At 38.2% G+C, this 20,467-nt stretch overlaps 2 protein-coding genes across 2 annotated transcripts; both read left to right on the top strand.

Annotated features, from left to right (window-relative positions):
- Positions 1-792: 792 nt before the first annotated feature.
- On the top strand, positions 793-8,136 carry LOC144634971 (uncharacterized). The gene is made up of 6 exons (XM_078494019.1): positions 793-959; positions 1,934-2,663; positions 3,427-3,543; positions 5,811-5,945; positions 6,281-6,780; positions 7,654-8,136. Exons 2-6 carry the CDS (start codon positions 2,024-2,026, stop codon positions 7,861-7,863), a joined length of 1,602 nt encoding a protein of 533 aa, XP_078350145.1. The 5' UTR covers positions 793-959; positions 1,934-2,023; the 3' UTR covers positions 7,864-8,136.
- Positions 8,137-10,970: 2,834 nt separating this feature from the next.
- On the top strand, positions 10,971-13,399 carry LOC144635028 (histamine H2 receptor-like). The gene has a single exon (XM_078494097.1). The coding sequence runs from the start codon at positions 11,023-11,025 to the stop codon at positions 12,034-12,036; it is 1,014 nt and encodes a 337-aa protein (XP_078350223.1). The 5' UTR covers positions 10,971-11,022; the 3' UTR covers positions 12,037-13,399.
- The last annotated feature ends 7,068 nt before the right edge of the window (positions 13,400-20,467 follow it).

Here is a 20,467-nt window from a genome sequence, read left to right on the forward strand (position 1 = left end):
TTTGTCACGTATTATGAAGCAGGTCCTGCAGGTACTTTATTGTAAGGTGTCACACGGACATGTTTAATCCAATTGAAAGGATAAAGGGCTTCTCTGGAAAAATTCCACCCTTGCTACTTAAACTGCTGTTATGGAAGTTATGGCTCTCATTTGCCTGTTGCGATGGCGATTGGAGGTTGTATTTCAACAGAACCGGCTAAAGTGAATATGAATTTAACTGCTGCTGTAGACGCGTTGACGCGTTCAAATAAACACGTACGGGTAGTCGCATGGATGCATCAGTGATTACACCTCAGCTGTGATTCCGTTTATTGGAGTCGAAGCCAAAATTAGGAAATGGACAGTTTCCATGATCCAGTAGGGGAGGACAACAGCTCGTTACCTAGAATTCTCATTCTAATTTCTTATAGTCATTCCAGTGAAATAATTGTTACCCATTAGGACCCATCATTTTCCTTCTCTCGAAGCATCATATTTGTCGAGTTGAAGGCCGCACTAGTTTGAAAGATCTAATAGGACCGCAGTCGGCTAATACACATCAAAATCGAAGCTATGCCAGTAGATACTTTCTATAAGACTTTTTACAGGCGATTCATAATGAACTACATTAGTTATTTTTTATTGAAATTAATACACATCAAACATTTTATGTTCAACTTAAAAGTTTTGTTTATGACCAACAAGGTCATTAAACCTAAACAATTTCCGACTTAATATGCCTCAATAGGTTTCCACCTGCCACCTGCCATTTTTGATAACAAAATATTTCTTGCGTAACGCGCGAGCCGTATTAGTGTCTTCAGTTCGCTTCTGTGGGATTTTAATTCCCACAATCTTCTCGAAACGAACGGGTTTGCTTTTCTACCACGGAATTCGACTTTAAGGTAAAAAAGAATATAAAAACAAATCAACATAAAACGGTGGATAAGTGGAGTTCAAGCAGAAAAGCGGATTTCAAGGTAACTCCTAGCTTTGCTTGTCATTATAAGTTCGAAACGTTGCGAACTTTGAATACCAAAGCACGCAGATTTGGTTTACATATACCAACGGGAGTGATAACGTATGCCTTATATACCTTGTGGTATCCATTTGTTCCCAACCCCCTTTTTTTAATTTAAAGGGTGCTTACCATTCACCAGGTGTTGCCAGCCTTAAGATAACTAACAGACGCTGGTCTTGGTGGTAAAGCTACAAAAAAATAAACAAGCAAGTAATAATAGAAACATCTCCATAACGAGATCGAGAACATGTCCTATATTTGCATTGCGTTGTAATGCGACGGGGAAACTGAGAACTAGAATTGCCAGGCTAATCCTACTTCAAGTTTATACCGGCCAGAAACAGCTCTGAATGGTCCGTAGGGACCGGTTCTGGTGAACGTCACAATACAAAACTTGTTCTAGGTCTACCTAAAAGACAGGAAGAAAAATGGTATAAGATTAGGGTCGATCGAGGGGCTGCAGTAGTCCTGCCCAGTCTGGCTGATTAGACTGCAAATGCAAAACAGTCGGCAAACATGACGTGATTTGTCCTTGCAGCATGTAGGGGGAAAAGTCCCTTCTTGCGGGCGGACTCCCCATTTTCGTTCAGAAATCCTGTCGAGTAGAACAGAGTTGTTTGTCGCTGCGATCTGTCTTACGAATTCAAGCTGGTTTAAATTAAAGCGAAAACAAACTAACTTCCCATGACTTGCCCTTAAAATAAAGGACGGCGCAGTCGATAGGCGACCTAAATTAGACTTGCATTTACTTGAGGTTGAAGGGACTAGCTAGCCGAAGGGACATTAGCCGAAGGGACATTATATAATTAGTCACTTCGTGTGTGTCGACGTTAATTAAATTGTCCGAGTCTGTTGCCCGCCTATTAATTACTGACCGGACCTAGGAAATGATAAGAACCCTCAATGTGAGATATTTTGTATACTGTGATCTAGATATACTTATGCAAAAGAGAGTGGTCAATGGTTAAACAGCCAGTTTGAGAAGTTTTCAGTCAGAGAGGGGGAATTCAACAGTTGTAACCCATGCGAATTCAGACCCTTCCACGCTCAACAGGATCCCACAAAGACTTCTACAAGATCTTCGTTGCTTTCTTTCTTGTCGTCTATGTGTTTTTGTGGCTATCGAGACCAACGGTGGACAACAAGGTAAAATGGGAAAGTTATGAAAAATCATTTGAGGCGAAAAACATGGTTGTCATAAATAACACAGCAGGGTTGCATGGAAAGGACGTTCCGAGCAAGAATGTCTCCGAGTTTTTAACGCAGTGGTGTCGACAAAGGCGATCGAGATTGGATTGGAAAGCAATGTTGTCACCTTGTGAAAACAACGTAGAATGGAATTCTTCAAAAGACCAAGACAATGATACTGACCCTAAAACTAGCTTTATCTCACTTTGGGACATCAGGCCCGTGGGAGAATACAGTCGTTTTAGCATTCAGTCACAGACAAAGGAGGGCCGCCCCAAGACACAGGGCGGTGACTCTTGGAGGATCCTTCTAAGAGGGCCATCTTCTATTTCTCCGACGATTTTTGATCATGGGAACGGAACGTACGAGGTTTTGTTTCTTGCAATGGAAGCTGGAGTTTACACTGCAAAAATAACTTTAGATTTTACGTTGTGCAACGGGTTTAAGGATCCTCCGTCAGACTGGTTTATAGTTGGTAAGTTTCTGTATGTAATGCACCGTTCACACCATTTGGACCATATTTAGTTAAACCTAATTCACAGAGTTGAATATGAGTTGGAGGGGTTTAAATACGTTCCTTATCGCCGTTCCATTATAGGAAATTTAACCAACTAAAATTTAAACGATGCTTGACGAGCAATTTCGTCCTCAGATTCTGGATTAATTCTTTTGATCAACACCAAGTTAGGAACGAGGAGTCTGGCAATGTCGTCAATCTGATGTGTGACTAAATTCCGTGATTCGCGGGCTTTCGATTGTTTACGCTTAAAGCAGATAAGCTGATAATCAAAACTGAATATCTTCAAATGCTCAAAATTTCGGACTTGGTCAGAGTCTTCACTCTTGGTACTGACGGATCAAAAGAAAGGCAGGCTCGAAGGCGAAAGTGCTTCAAGGGAGTCTTTGCTCATTTTAGAAGCAGATTATGACAGTGGACTGGTGTAGTCTTTCAATGCGTTTTATCGCGTCCAGATGATACGAAATGAACTATCCAGTGCGGTTGGACAGTTGGAACAAGAGTTGCAAACAAGAGTTGTAGAGAGCCTCTCTACAACACGTGTTTTGTTTTGAGCCTTAAGCAATAAACGTAGGGCAAGGACAGCTACAGCTAACATTTAATCACGCAAATAACATTTATTTTGTAACTGATAGTTATCCACAGGCTTAATTGTTTGCCACATGTGTCTGAGGCGTACCACTAACTAAAGATATGATTGTTTTATTTTCGAACTCTTAAGGAAACGCGCAAGGAAAGTATCAGCGACACTTAGAGGTTGAAGGAAATAAAGATTATCTTCAAGCACCCTTGTGGGATGGGAGTCCTGTGGAAATAACAGTCCCACCAGCTAGCGATGGTAAGAATGACACACAAAAAAAGAAAGTATTCTATTCAATCAGAAACCCATAAGGGTTGAAACGTGTAACTCCCTATGATTCGCAGTGTACAAAGCGTTTGCACATTCGTTAACACTAAGTACCATATTTGGAAAATCACGAGAAACATTCAACCAATCAAAATTACTATATTTGGATTAAATTCACAGCGCACGCTGGCTCGCGCTCGATCGCGTAATCTTGTTTTTGAACAAGCTTGGTTGAATAAAGGTAGATTTGGTTAAATTTTCCTGTTTCATCTTCTTGAAGTAGTCTGGAGAACTTCGCCTTGATTAATGTATTTCTTTAGTTTTTGTAAGAAATTTACGGCGTTTAGGTCGAAACTCAAGCAACTTACCGCAAAACCAAACATTATGTTGCGGAGTTTCCCTAATGGTCGCGGGTCGCGGGTCGCGGGTTTTAAATAAGTCGCGGGTTTTGAAAAAGTCGCGGGTTTTGAAAAAAGTCGCGTGTTTTGAAAAAGTTGCGAGTTTTCGATAGAAACCATTTATTTCTCAGTAAAATTCATTCAAACAAATTTAAACTCGTTTTCTTGGGAACTACGTTACAAAGTAGCCAATTACTTTGCGGGTTAAACAATCAAATTACGAACTTCGGAACAAACTCCCCAACTTTGGTCCGGCTAAACTTCCCAAGTTTGCAAGTTGAGGAGGAACAAGACATTGCTCGAAAGTCATGGTCATGTCGGAAATTCAGGTGAAGAAAACATGGCAGCAGCGGTAATGTTCCAGCGATTCCAGTGGCTAGAGTTACAAAATATTTGGTTGAAGTTGAAGAGCCTTACGTCGTTTCGCATGAGAGATCTGCCGATAAATAAATTTTACGTCGGCTGAAATTTGGTCAAATTTAACTTTTTATATACAGCAAATACATCTTTAAAATATTTGTGAGGCTTTAACTTCAATTTCAAGTCTTCTGCGTTTGTTAACCGAATGAAATTGAACGGCTTTACCGATCTTCACGTAAAATTAATTTTATGATAATGCGAAAGAGTCAGACAAATTTGAATTAAAAGTCGCGACACGTTTACGGCTCAATTCTATTTTTATGGTACGTGTTTTCTTCCGATGCTTTAGCGAAGCAAAACCATTTCTGTCAACATAACTACAGAAGGGTTTTTAAAATCTGCGCCAGTTAAAAATATTTTAAAGAGTTTTTGCCACAGAATACTAGTAAAATATATTTATCAACCGTACGCGTTCAATCATGAATACTTTGGTTCAACTTCATGATCGCTCGCGCGCAACGTTGTTTTCAAACTTAAAAGCTTGAATGCAAATCATGCAATGTTTGATACCCAATTTGAACCTTTTTTTTTTTCAGGACGTAATGCAACGGACGGTATATGTAATCCTTATACTTAGTGTGGGTCAGAACGTTGATACCGACGCCGTGCTTGTTCAAACAACTATTTTGAAACTCGAGCAGCTAGAATCGCTGAAATATTTCTGCCACCACTTTGTAACGTGTCTCGTTCCTCCTCAACTTGCAAACTTGGGAAGTTCAGAAGTTCAGTCGGCAAAGTTTGGAAAGTTTGTTCCGAAGTTCGCAATTTGATTGTCTAACTCGCAACGTTACTTCGTAACGTAGTTCCTAAGAAAACGCGATCATTTTAAAACCGGCGTCTTTGCAACCGGTTTAAATTTGTTTGAATGAATTCTACTGAGAAATTAATGCATTCTATTGAAAACTCACAACTTTTTAAAAACACGCGACTTTTTTTCAAAACCCGCGACTTTTTCAAAACCCGCGACTTATTTAAAACCCGCGACACGCGACTTGAAACCCGCGACCCGCGACCCGCGACCATTAGGGAAACTCTATGTTGCGTGTGTCATTACGTGTATAAAGCATTCGCGTACAAATTCTTCGTGTTTCCAAATATGGTACTTAGCAAAATGAATATTCAAAAGCTGTGCGCGCGCGTTACACGTTTCAACCCTAATGGGTTTCTGATTCGACTTACTCGTTCTTTTTATAAAGAGTGCGCTTAACTCTGGTGGTATAGTAGTATAGTGCTACCCCCTAGTATACACACGTGCCATTTTGTAGGGTGCTGCAGTGCCTACGTGTACGTCCCTTTTACGCACCTAAGTGAATGACCCTCAACCTCAAGCCACCAAACCGCACCACGCCACCAAATCCCTTTTGCTTTTATCAAGTTTTTATCTAGCGTCGCGAGAAGCCAAGTTTTGAATAAAATGAGTTCTGTTTTCTTTTATTCGAGGAAGGGTCTCTTTTGCCAGCATCGCAAATGAGTATCTGCGTGGAGGTAGCAACATAGATTGTGATGCCAAATGTAACTTCATGTGGGATGGATATGGTCGATGGGTTCAGAACACGTGGAAGTCACATGCTAAAGGTACTTATACTGCGTGTGTCTCAAATGATCCTATACGCATACAATTACTCAATCAGATTAGTGGAGGAGACGATGCAACAACATTTATCTTTGAATAGTAGCAACAACATTTCTCACATTACGTTCCCAGAAATGAATCTTTACCGATCAAGAAACCTTTTCAACCGTGGGAGAAAGATGTTATATGTAGTAATTGCAAAGGATCTTTTTTCGCAATGACGACTAAGTACTTAAAAGTTTAGGGAGAGCCAAACAAAGGTTAACGATAAGTCATCTCCAAAAAACCGTATGTTATTTTAACTGTTGATTGAATGGTTTTATTTATCGTATCACAGAGCCACTTCAGAAAAGCGAAACTCGCAACAAAGAAGGAACATTATGGGTTTACGGCGACTCTGTCAACGTCTTCTTTGCTCAGTCACTTATGCAGAGGAAACTCTGTCGGGACATTTTCAAGCGTTGTAACTTCAGCTACAACTGGGTTTATCCGGTTAACAACGTTACTGCTGCCAAGAGAGAAAATGACAATTTCGATTACGACATCGAAAGAGTTTTACAAAGCTTTCGCCGCGTTGTACACGATCCTCGAATGGACGAAAAAAGTGCGATTATTATGAACTTTGGTCTTCACTTCGTTGAAAGCACAAACTTCACAAACTACAAGAAGCTTATTGATGGTTTGGTGAAGGTTCTAACAGAAGAAGAGAAGGCTTTAACATCAAATATGACAAGGCGAAAATTTCGAGGAACAGTGATATGGAAAACTACAACATCCATCAATAAAGAAAAGGCCAGTAATATTCATCTTGGACATAAGCGATTTATGACGCGACAGGTGAAATATTTTCAACTCTTTTAATATATATTTAATTAATCAGGAATCCTGGAAGTTAGTCTGCCTTTAGTACCGAGGCCAGTAAAGGCCATGACCACCCAGGGCAAAAAAAAAAAAGGTTTTATGGAGGAGTTATGAACCAATTTTTATATGAAGGTAATAAAATTTGAAGGATGAATGAGACGGCAAGAAACAATTTACACTACCAAGTGGAGTACTCCAAGCTAGAGTACTCAGGGTCAAAGGAACCCTTTCTTGGTGTCCGTTACAATCTATTACAATAGAACCTCTTTAATGCGGAAATCAAAGAGACCGGGAAGAGAGTCCGTTTTGTGGAGGCATCCGTATTACAAAGGTAGAGTCTACGTGACTTCTGGTCCACATATTTTGGACCGCGAGTCATGCAAAGCTCAACATGCACATAGATCAACCACCCGCGTTAGGGAGGTGTCTGTATTACAGAAGTGCCCGCAAAGAGAAGTTTGACGGTATAAATCTGAAAACTTCTTTAATCTTTAAAAACCATCATTTAAATCAACCGTTTGTCCCATTATCATTTTTTTTTTCACAAACGTAATAAATCCTTCCACTTCAGACCTACATATATGACGTTGCATTTACGTATAAAGACCCCTTTTAATTTATACCATATATTAGTTCGGTTGTGTAAGAGAGTCGTGATAGAAGCATGTATTCCACATGCTTCTATAATCGCTAAAGCACTACTTTTCCAGTGATCGCAGAAATTTATATTTATTTATTTATGTCTCCGAGCAATCTATCTTCTTGTGAGACACAACACTTCCTTGCATATATATTATTTTTTTTTTAGCATTAACATCAATCTTGCTGATTTCTTCCTTTTCTCCACAGCGAATTTTGTTGTACAACACTTTTGCCACCTCGCGCATGTGCCGTGCAGGCTTCCATGTTCTCGACGTCTTTCCCATCACCGACTCCTACCCGCAGGGGACTGGTACCCACGGAGCTCATGGACCAGTTAAAAATGACATTGTGCACTATAGCAACCTCGCATTTAAACCAGCAGAAGACATTTTAGAAGAATACTTTGGCGGAAAGTGATCACAAACACAAAAATACTAAGAACTATCGATCAAAGGCTACCGTTACGACAAAAATACTGGCGAATTCCCGTCCAAGGCCGGGCAAGGAAAGCTTACTGTATCTAGAAATGAGGATCAAATTTGTAAATAGAAGGCTTAGTTTGACCGTGTATGGCCATTTTGGATCAATGGCGGCAACAGTTTCTATAAAGACAGATGAAAATCTATGTTGCCAAAATTTGCGACTCAACTGCTAAGTGAATCAATTAAAGGATAATTAAAAACAATGAATGTTAAAAAAAAGCGGAGTTTTCATATTTATCTGCTCTTTGAGCTCTTTAATATTAAACAAAAAAGAAACAGCCGTTGTTCGATGGAAAGTAACAAACACCCAAAAGGGCGACCCTTCAAAAGAAGTGATTCAATGTCACGATAAAAACGGCCGTCAGAAAGTAACGACCTGGAGATTACTTGCATATTTTCTGACCAGGTCTCTCCAATTTAAATTTTTCCATTTTATTGGTATTTTCAGCGACAATAGAACGTGGAACGATTCCGATTTTATTTGGACGTCAGAGCAGATTGATTACGTTTTTGCAATATGACTATCACAAACGACCCTCACCGGTAGCAGACTGCTTTTTTAAGTCGACATCATCACACTTTATAAAAAAGGTGAAAATTAGAATCAATTTAAACGTGAAAGTGAGTTTCTCACATTACCACGCGTTGCTTGGTCAAAATTCTAAAACAAAATTTTAAAAACCTGACTTCAACTCCTCCTTTTCATTGCTCGCCTGACAACAATGTTCACTAATTAACCTTCATGGAGATTTTAATTCGATAGAGCACTTTAAGAGTTTTCCCCGAGGTCAGATGAGATCGCGACGCGACGCACACTGCGCTCATCAGGCGAGGGCGGGAGCCGCGCGCGGTGATGTTGCGCGTGCTGCTGACGACCCGCGTTCCGGGTGTGTGTCCCCAGGGGCCGCGGCGGGTGATCGTGGGACGCTCGGGCCCACATCCCGGATGTGGGTGAAGCACTGATTGCCCGACCTGCGCGTGTACGTGTGGCCGAAACGCCCATCCAGCGGGTGTGTGTTGTGTTGTGGGTGTGCCGAAACGGCGGAGGTCTGGAACGGGCGAGTCGGATGTCCCGGTCGTGCGATCCTGTCTGCATAGGTCTTTGTTTTAGAAATAAAGCATTATGACATTTGATCAAATTTGTGATAGACGGAACCAACGTGATGTCTCAAAAGCAACATTTTCGCGTTAGTGCTGTCATTTTGTTTTTAATTTTGGGGTTTGGCAATATTGTTTAAAAAATATGTGACGATATATAAAATTGCTTTTTGCATAATATGCAAAATTACATTAAAAACCGCGACAAGGACGAAGGTAGAAAAACAGGTAACAATAAACCAAAGAGAAAGAAATTATTTGGACTTGGGAAAATGAACTGGAAGATTACGAACGGCGACCTTTTCAAAGTGCACTACTGGAACGTCTACAGAGCTCTTTTTAGAAGTGCTTTGAAAACAAAAAAAGTTCAGGACATGCAGAAAACTAGGAATATTAATGGGCAGATCTCTTATAGGAGTTGTAAAGGATGAAAACCGATATATGGTAACCTGGGGAAAATTATAAAGTGCTGCTGTTTTAATGTAATTCTTAATGCATTTTCTTTCTGTAGGGCACTATCTTAAGTTCAAATTTAAGTGGCCGTGTATTTTTAAGAATAATAATTAGTCGATAATGTCTACGTTTTATGTTTTATCTTGTGAAAACCATAAATAATCGTGCAGAAGAGAGCATATATTTATTCAGGTTTCGTGGTTGATGTACTTTGCTTTGAGTCTGATCTGAACTGACTTTATGGCATGGAAATTAGTGGGATATGAGAAAAGGCGCATCTGCATGCAAGTCGTGAAAATTAAAAATGGGCAATAAAGGTAGAGCTGTCTCCAATTTAATAAAAATATGGCCAGTTAATTACAGCAGAGCGGTTCTGAATTTTTATAGCTATTACTCAAAGGCACCGGCCATAATCGATGGTTTTTACGTCGCGCAATCAGTGGATTTCACACAATTCTCGATTGAAGAAATGCCGTTCTATTTTCATTTAACATCCTGAATTTGTGAAATACTAGCGCGTGCACATAAAGTTTACTGAAAAATAAATCCTAAACTGAATTTACTTAAGCAAAATATTTGCATCAGTGCAATAACATAATACCGCTTTAATTTTTTAATCCTTTAAAACTGTTGTTTTTAAAATTTTTCTTTATATGCAGCCATAACATTTTATGTAGCACTCAAAAGTTGTGGGGAAAAAAGGAAGTTACCCTAAACTCAGTTTTGAGCAAAGGCAAGTATGATTCGAAACAGAAATTAAAAAACAAAAAAAAAAAAAAACGGAAATCGGAGATCCCGATCTCGAAACTTTTATGTATACGAAAATAAAACGCATCTTAAGATTTCCCACTTTTTCCATTAAGATAAAACTTATCGATAATAAATTTTGTGCCATTTACGTATCGAAAGTAAATTCAGATTATGTGTAAAAGAAATTCGTCCTGTCGGAAATCATAAACATGTATTCATTCTCAAAAATTATTGTGTTGGGCGAAAACCAGTGAGAATCGCCCTTATAACTTCATTTCCTATAACGAAAAACCGACCCGCTGAAAATTTATTTCATTACAAACCAAATGGCGAACCTAATCTGCGAACTCGACAGAAAGTCCTTAACAACTGTCTGATTTTGTCAGAACAATATATTTTTTTAATTCCATTTTGAAACCGTTTGTTTTCAGAAAGAATAGGGACAAAGAAGAATCCTTCGACGAACCAGGCAAGTTATTAGAAATTGACGGCTACGGCGCCTCCACTGCCGGTTTTAAAACAAAACAACAGAATTTATGTTCTTTAATTTGGTCAAACCGAGATAGCAATTTCTAATTTGGTTGCGCAATTTGTATTCAGCGTAAATTAAACTGGTTGATCCATATATTCACATCTAGACACTTCACGACATTTTGCCTTAAAGAGTTGAAAGTTGTCAGAATTCACGTCAATTTAAAGCAGCTGTTATCACAGTGCTGTCTCTGATTAAACACTGTTCGATCATTCAGTATCGGGTTTCATTCGAAGACAAGCATAGCAAGGTTTATTCGTTATGAATAACAGTACGGTCGTTAACGACACTCTGCAAGAAGACATCAATGGAACTGACTTTTCTGGGGGAGCCGGTTTGGCCTCGAATGGACTTACAACAGGAATTGTAGTCAACACATTTCTGATAGTTCTAATTGTGGGAGGGAATCTTCTCGTGGTCGCAGCCTACGCCAAGAATCGGCGACTTCGCACTGGTACCTACGCGTTAATGGTAAGCCTTGCCTTGTCAGATTTGCTCGTTGGAGGTGTCGCTATCCCAATTCGAATCTACGGCTCAGTTAAGAACTGGCAAGTTAGCTTCATATTCAATTTAGTTTTCACCGCGTTCGATATCTTTAGCGCCGTAGCGTCAAATCTTCACCTGATGGCTCTATCGTTCGAACGCTTCGTAGCCGTTTCGCGACCGTTTTATCACCAAACGCTCACCGTGCGCCCATACGCGTTTGCGTCGATGATGTCATGGATCTTAGCGGTTGTTGCCGCCTCGCTGCATCCACAAAACTATTTCCAAAACGGAGATGACATAGCTTTTGAGGCTTACACTGTCACATTATTTGCCCTGTGCTTCCTAGGACCGTTAACGGTAATCAGCATTGTTAACATTGGAATTTTTCGCATTGCAAGAGTGCTTATCCAACGCGCTCCATTACAAGACGGGAATGATATGGGACGCCGACTACGTAAAGAGCGTAAAGCTGCGTTTACTCTTCTCTTCATGACAGGCTTTTTCTTCATTGCATGGTTTCCATTTTTTGTTATGAACATGCTGTTCCTTTACTGTATTAAGTGCCTCCCCTCCACGCTCAATGATCAGCTCGTAATGGTCGACATTATAAAATGCCTGCATTATTCAAACAGCGCAATAAATCCCGTCATATATGCGTTTCGGGATATTGAAATGCGCCGAACATTCGCCAGACTTCTCGGTCCTTTGGGAAGGCTTTGCAGAGTTAATCAAGTCGAGCCGGAATATTCAAACACACAAGTTGTCATCGATTTGCATACAAGAAAATAGACACTACGTTAATAACTATGCCAGTGAAAAAAGGTTGACTGCTTTACCTTAAAGACTTTTACGAAGGGCACTGACATTTACAAAGACATCTTTGTTAAAAAAGCGAAATAATCAGCTCAGCACAAAGATGTTTTTTTTTAGTTTAACAACAACGGTTGTGACATATCTTTCCGCTCTGAGGTCACTGCAGAGCCAATTGAAATTGCGAAAATTAAATTTTCCAGCGCAGCATTGCCTTATTTAAAGGGTAAAAATTTATGTATATTATAGCCATGTGTATTGTAAGCCAAAGAAGCGACATTTTGAGTTTTGGCATCAGTGGCCAGTTGTTCGCATCTTTTTATTTTTAAAGGTTATAGCGACTACACGAACATTAAAAAAACGCCTTAGCCAGGAAATATATAAATGGAAAAGGCAAAAGTCAATTGGAAGAAGTCAAATTATTGCTGTATAAATATATATGGTGTTTGCGTGAAGTAGCAGAATGCTACAAAAAATATTTACAGAGTCAATAAGAAATGCGATGAAAATTTTCAATTTAATCTAACAAAACAATAAATACAAATACAAATGACACTTGTAGGGCCAAAATTTATAGTTAACTTTCGTCATTCCATATCAAATGTAAGTATGTACATTTATACTGTATTCATAGATTGATTTAATATTTCCATTTTTCTTGCGTGTGATCGAAAAATAAAATAAGATTAATATAGCACCAAACAAAGTCTTAAGTATATTACAAGATAAAAAGCAATCAGTGAATGAAGCTTCTTATCAAAGCAAGACTAAAATCATTAATTCAGCTCAAAGCAGGTGATACATATTTTGCGCATACAACTAAAACTAAATTATTTAACATAATGAACGTCCATTGGCCGTTAGACAAATAAATATTTAAATGACACGTTAACTTTAAGTTTTAAGATTATTAAATTAGTTTTATTCTGTGAATTAGTTCCGTTGTGTGAACAAAAGACGCGACAGATTGTCGGAAACGAATGCATCTTTACGCGGTGATAAAACGAAGTCATGTCTTTAACAGTGGGAATATATACCAGAACGAAAAAGAAATTTAATTTGTTTTTCTCGCGTACCGGCCAAGTATTAAAAGTGCGAGCACCCATAAAATATTTTGTAATCCCATAAAATAATTCACATATAAGTTAAGTCACGTGACCCTATACAGACTTGAGCTATCAATTGTTGGTGCAGTCAGCACACAGATTTTAGACCGTAGACTGCGTAGATAGTAAACGGAGTGAAATTATTCAAAGGAAATGAATTTCAGGATGTAAAAGCGGCGAAAAATTATCAAGCCGGATGTGTAATTTCTTCTTAGAGTTAAATGCTTTCATCCTCATAGTTCCAATCAAACGATCAAATAAAAATGTGATATATTTCACGATTTTATATATTGCTTTATGAATATAATGTCAATATAGCCGCGGAAACTGGAAAGGTTTTTTTTTTAACAAATCATCTGAATGATTTATGAGCAATTTTCATAAAGGTTTTCTACCGGAGAAAATAATCTTGAACGTCATATTTTATAAATTGCCTGTGTCGACATAAAGAAAAATAACCGATCAAATAACAGAAAAAAGAAATAAAATACTGGGGTAGAGTAATTACTGCTCACCTAGATCAAGCAAATGGCGAGAAGCGGAAATATGATGAGAAATAAAATTACGTAAATAAAGTTTCTTGTAAAAAATTGAGTAAAACTTCAGTTATAACTGTCTATACGTCAAAATAATGAGATTTCCCATCCTGGTTTTAAATATAAACAAGAACATTGAGAAGCTTGAGAAGCTTAAAATCGGGCGCTTTGCCTTGAAAGGCAGGGTTCAGTACAGCAGAAACCACGAAGCAGTTACTTAAGTTAAGCACTCAGTCCGACTGTGTTTGTGTAAGTCACAGGGCTTGCATGAGCTGTATTAGTGTGCATAATATAATATCTAGAACGTTGTCGAGATTGCATTATTACTTAAAGACATGATGGTTTCAATTTATAAATGTATCTCACACAATACAAATAAACGATTGAAGTAGACGAATAGACAATGTAAAGTTTTAAGACTTAGCAAAGTGCAGTGTATTGGTAATACTGTAAGGTGCGGTTTCACCTGAAGGTCGTGTGCTTTTCGGTATTTTCCAGGCATTGCACTTTGATGGGACAGTACTACAACTGTTTACCGGGGAACTACTATTGTCAAGAAAATGATCACAACTTGTTGATGAATGATTGAACATTTGTTTCATACCATTACTGTAATAGCAATTGATGAAGGCTTTTAGTCCTGAACCAAAGTATAAGGACTGGGAAATACTGAAACCCATTATCAGCCACCTTAAACGGAAATATCTTGTTGGTGTTTCAAGGAATCCAAGGAAACTTCACTCATCCCATGTATCTATGTATTGCGGTATTTTGTAATTTTTTGAGTGATTTTTGGGGATGTTTGGCAGGTGATAGTTTTTTTAAAAGAATTAGTAAAATTTAGACAACTAAGAAATATTGAAAATTTAATGTGAATTTAACATTGGAATTTGAAGTTAGAAATTGGCAGACGGACACCAAACAGCCCCGTGACATCCTGGAGTGTTTTTGCATGGGGGTCAACTGTGTGATGATGTTTCCATTTTTTTCTTCAATCCCCACTGATAAAGAACTGTTGTTGGTGTTATGTTGGTGTTATCACATGTCAAGCCTTTAACAAGGTATGGAAGAACACAAGGATTTAAATTATTCTGGTGCTCAATTTTTGCGTAACTAAAATTAATGTTACTGAAATTCCTGATGGATTCTGTCTTAAACTGTTACGAGCTTAGTATTTCCAAATTATTGCATGTCAATGTAAGGCAAGACAAGACATGCCTTGGTTCTTATGTAATTCTCTTAAAAACACATAAGATATTGACTATAATTTTGTCTGTGCTATGGCAATTCACAGTGGGGTGGTCTTGATGTGTCTTTAACTTGTAGACTGGACTGGACTAGTAAAACGCGGACTAGTAAAACGCGGACTTGTAAAACGCCTCTAGACACTTCGAATTCCTTGGCCACAATCATCTTACGGCTCTCTTCAATACATAATGTCTCAAAAAAACAGTAACCTCAGAAAGAAGTCAGAAGCAAATAAGGTCGAAAGACCGATTTTGAACATATAACGGCAAATGTTCTAATGTCACGAACGTAGGAGTCGTGTAGGCCCGTCACCTTTATTTACCACATACTGCCCCCAAATTAAAACAGTACCCTCACAAAGAAGTCAGAAGCAAATAAGGTCGAAAGACCGAATTTAAACATTTAACGGCAAATATTCTAATGTCACGAACGTAGGAGTCGTGTAGGCCCGTCACCTTTATTTACGATTGACTGTTGATTTCTGGACGGGCCCCGTTCTACCTCGTGCGAGCAATAAAAACGACTTCACTCAACAGACGTCAAGTAGTGGAAAGAAAGAAACATATGCACACAACTCATAGCATCAATCCCGTTGTTTTAGTAGGGGTTTGCAGAACGAACATGTGCTATACTGCAAAAACATCTCCACGCTAAAACAGACCATAGAGTAGGCATGAATAGATTGTGCTAGTAAATTCAGGAAAAGTTGCTTCACAATATACCTTAAAGTTGCTCTAAAGTTGCTCAAATATCAAAAAGTTGCCACCAAAATTTAGAAAAATTGCTTGCTCTAGAGTCGTTTTGTTTTAGATAAATACTCAAAACGTGTTTGTCTGTTTGTTGCCATTTAAAAATTTTCATTAAATATTCTACAATCATTAAAAGAGTCCAAAAAGCCATTTTTATATGAGAAATATAAATACTTTGTTGTAATCAATATACTCTTTAAACTCAACATAATTTCAATTATAGATAAAAAATAAAAAATAAATAAAAAAATAGATAAAAAAAGATAAAAATCCCTCGAAATGAAACGACTTTTATGGTTTGGATCGGTTTTATATCAATTTGTTGCTCGAAAGTTGCCAAGGAAGGCAAAAGTTGCCCTAGGTTGCTGGTACTACAAAAAGTTGCTCAAAACGCTACAAGTTGCTCAAAAGTTGCTGAGCACAATCTATTTATGCCTACCATAGAGTGCTCAAAAAAGCTAGAAATATGCCGTCGAAGAAACACACAAGAGCTTCAAACACAAATTGTTTCGCTCGCTAAACCGTTTAGTTTTATCCGATTTACAAGCGCTTGTTTTACAAGTCCGCGCTCTACAAGTCCGTGCTTAACAAGCCCTCGTTTTACAAGTCCGCGTTTTACAAGTTCGCGTTTTACTAGTCCGCGTTTTACTAGTCCGCCTTTTACAAGTCCGCGTTTTACCTGAGTCCGCGTTTTACTAGTCCGCGTTTTACAAGTCCGCGTTTTACTAGTCCGCGTTATACTAGTCCGCGTTTTACAATTCCGCGTTTTACTAGTCCGCGTTTTACTAGTCCAGTCCAGTCCTCAAAATACAGTATGCCAAAACTCCCCGCCCTCTAAAGATAAGTCCTTGACGGTTCTTGTCGTTTTTCGGTGCCTATATATTCATCTTCGGCATCTTTCTCATCCACCTCTCGTTCTGTCCTGTGTCTGTCATCACACGAAAGAAAAGCTGATTCTCAAAAAAAATCTGCCACAAAAGGAAATTGACAAAAACAATATGAAAACCATATATCGAAAGTTTCTTATTCTAAAATTTTATCATACGTCTTAATTCAGAGCTACAAAGAAGTTCCTCCTTTTGAGTTATTGATACTGTTCTTACAGTACCTCTTTCCACTAGCGAAATTTTACAAAATTCCTTCGCGGCGAAAAGGTAGCGCGAATCCAGAACAGACTCCAATCGAGAGTGGGTTAATTCTAGATTACTATTAATTAACTATTACAACATTCATTTTTAAAATAGTTTCCCAAGCCGACTAAGCTAACTAAACGTCGAGTGTATCTTTCAGTAAACAAAACATGCCGTTGTGACGCCGGAAATCCAGCTCACGCATACTATACCCCGTGACTCACGCAAACCTCCGACTTACGTGCTACTACAGTCATTCCTTTCTAAACATTTTTTTTTTTGACCACCACCGTACCTTTCTACCCAAAAAAAACTCATGAAACCGCCCGGTTTTAACCTGTTTTAACCTTTCAAAAATTAGAGCGTTCGAAACTAAATAAGATCCGTAATCACAAACAACATACAGCCGTTTACCAGCACTCTTTAAAACTCCTGAAACCCTTCAAAATCAGGCAAAATAAATCTTTGAAATAACCTTTATCAAAGTTTCTAATTTTTTATTCAGTTCTATAAAATGCCTTTCATACACTACTGTCAAACAAAAATTTCAATTTCCTCAAAGTTTCAAGACAAAAGAATAACAAATATTTCGTGCACAATGTAATTTGATTAAGCCAATATTATCACGTCTAAAAATACTTCAAGCAATTCAGTGAAAACCCGTTTTTTTTTTTTCGTATCAACGAAAACCAGTTTCGAATAATCAATACATGAAAATAACAATAAGATCAAAAGGAAGAAAGGAACCTTTCTAATTATTTGAAGACTTTCAAAGCCGTGATATTATGCATCCAATCCGCGATAAAATTTAATTACAACAAAATCCAAGTTCTCATTTTGAATTCCATTTTTTTCAGTTGATACCTTTATCCAACTTGTGAAAAATTCCATTCAAGTTCCTATTAATACTGTACATTCCCAATGTTTTGCTCAGGTCTTCAGAAGCGTCTTACTAACCAAATCTAAAATAATTCCAAAACATGCTGTACAAACATTCTACTCTTTGTGACAAACGACTTGACGACCAATTGTTCAGAAATGAAAATCGACACAGTTCTTGCTAAATAAAAAAAAAGTTTTACGGCGGAGTCAGGCTCAAAAAATATACCGCAAGATCACACCCCCATTCATAGTCAGAAACCAGCAAACCATCTAGTTTGCTAAAAAAAAAAAAAAACACTGCGTGACATCAATGACGTTACCTTTTTCATTTACAAAAATAACTTTAACTTGTCAAAGTAAGTGCAATTTCACAATGGTGAATATCAGTACAGTATGGGGCCCAGTTCTCGGCCACTTTGTGTTTAACGCGTTTTTTCACACTCCAGTTGAATCAAAAGAAAAAGGTATTTCCTTCAAACGATAGACTGATTCATGTGCTTTAAGTATCTTGAGTTTGATCGTTCAATTCGATATAGAAAGCTCACACGTCGAGTTTACGCGGAGGTAGGTGAATTTGCATTCCCAAAAAAAGTTGTTTGTTTACGGCTCCAAATTCATGGATGTAGTTAAATTCGTATTTTATCCAAAAGCCCCCACCATACGAGCTAATTTTTGGCATGTGAAACGTAGAATAATTCAGCTTTCTGCTTTAGTTAACTTTTCGTTGAACCGTTGTATTTTTTTGGTCTTAATTTACTTCGAAATTTTTTCTTGAGACGTTTGCGTATTTGCCAGTTCTCGGCCACCCTGCTCGCTATCACAGCTTAGCGCTTGGTTTTTAATATAATTTCATCTGCTGCTGCCAGAATGAAAGAAATAAATGTTTTAAAAATAAAGTTCAATCTTATCTCTAAGTTTTGAGCTGACTCTTGTCTTGTCTATTATTTCTACAACACCTAAATCTTTCAAGACCTTTTCACTGCAAAATAAACCATCTAAATGCACGGGTCACACAATGCGGTTTTGCCAGAACCTGCACATAGGCAACTAGGCGCGTTAAAATCCTTCTTTTCTAAAGTAAAACAAAGCATCATAAAAATAATTTGGGATCGATATAGTATAAATAGGTTTACAGAGTGATTTTATGACTGTGAAAATTAATTGAGCATTTTTTACAGATAATTACGGACAAGCTTTTTAGTGGCCGAGAACTGGGCCAAGGTTGCCGAGAACTGGGCCCACAAATGGAGCTTTTATTTTTAGCGGAGCTCCTTAGCGGCCCGTAAGGGCCGCAGAGCGGAGCACCATACCCATAAAAAAAACACATGAAAAGAAAAAAAAACACATGAAATAAAATAGGAAACCTCTGCATCCGAGTTTTCATGGTCATCATGGCTAGCGGCATGACTCGCGGGCGCGTACGGCGGCGTACGTACGGTGTTGCGCACATCCGGGATCTTGAAAGGTCTTGACAACTCGCGCAGTACTGGCGCGAAATAATTTTGCAGTGTGAGGTCTAAACAGCTAGTCTGAAAGTTAGAACTTGAGACAAACACATTTATTTTGGCTCCTTGTTATGCCGATGACTACAAACGAGAGCAGGGTAAACTTAACTTCGAGGAAACAGGGTTTAAGCGATTTGCGACGGGAAAGAGATCGCGAGAGATCCAGAAAACCCGGACAGAAAGCAGGCGAAAAAGTATAGCAAACCCTTACCAAAACTGCACATGTGCAAATTGTGTGTAATACACATGTGAATTTCATGGGACTGCAGATGTTTTACACATGTGTGACACATGTGTAACACATGTGTAACACATGTGTTACACTATGTGTAGCACATGTGAAACACACTATAAAATTTGCCCACTAAATCATGGTGTAACACATGTGTCACACATGTGTAATTTCATGTGTCAGACATGTGTACTTTCATGTGTTACACATGTGTACTCTCATGTGATACACATGTGTACTTTCATGTATTACACATGTTTACTTGCATGTGATACAGTACTTGTTAATCAACAAAGTCACAAGGCTGGCAACTATATTTGAAATGATGTTTTATTCAAAATTAACCTTTTACAGTAAATATGTTCAACTTATTGTAGATTTTCTACAAATATATACTACCTAGAAATGACTTGTTGAAGTTTTAAAAGGAAAAAGAAGATATTCCATTCAACATAAGCTCAGTTGTACTCACCAAAGCACTATATGTTAAACGTCTGCCATATTTTGATAAATCACCTCATACTGTAAACAAAACCTTTGATCCGCTCCAAGAATCACAAGCTTTAGTACACTATAAGCAGATTTTAACACAGTGCAATCTGTTTCCTTTGATTATTGCAAACGAAACACAAAAAACACAACAATACTGACCACTCTAGCTTGGTTTTTACAAGGAAAGCACGAACGATTTCAAAACGACCGCGCCAAAATGGAGAATGAATAACGATATAGTCACGTGGGATAAGTTATGTTCCGTGATTGGTTTAACCACGGATATCCGCTGGAGCCTTATACTGCAGTCTCAATAAACATGGCGATCGCAAGCAGACGGGAAAAGACGATTTCATTGTTTCACACGATCTCATTCTCGTGAAATTCTCAAGCTTTATGAAGAATAAATGTTGAAAAATGAGGTGCTTAGTCTATCTGCCATTGGTTTTGAAGAATTTTAAGGGTGGAAAGCCTTATAAACTCAGTGCACTCATGATGACATTAATTCAGTGAAGGCCGGTGCAGCAGGA

The sequence above is a fragment of the Oculina patagonica genome, chromosome 13, assembly GCF_052425735.1.
Source record: "Oculina patagonica isolate OP01 chromosome 13, crgOcupat, whole genome shotgun sequence".
Classification (NCBI taxonomy): Eukaryota; Metazoa; Cnidaria; class Anthozoa; order Scleractinia; family Oculinidae; genus Oculina; species Oculina patagonica.

Excerpts from the sequence above, each read along its gene's own strand:
- LOC144634971 (XM_078494019.1), top strand. The coding sequence starts at position 2,024 with ATGCGAATTCAGACCCTTCCACGCTCAACAGGATCCCACAAAGACTTC. Across the intron at positions 5,946-6,280 it reads GTGGAAGTCACATGCTAAAG|AGCCACTTCAGAAAAGCGAA; the intron begins GTACTTATACTG and ends ATCGTATCACAG. Across the intron at positions 6,781-7,653 it reads AGCGATTTATGACGCGACAG|CGAATTTTGTTGTACAACAC; the intron begins GTGAAATATTTT and ends TTTTCTCCACAG.
- LOC144635028 (XM_078494097.1), top strand. The coding sequence starts at position 11,023 with ATGAATAACAGTACGGTCGTTAACGACACTCTGCAAGAAGACATCAAT.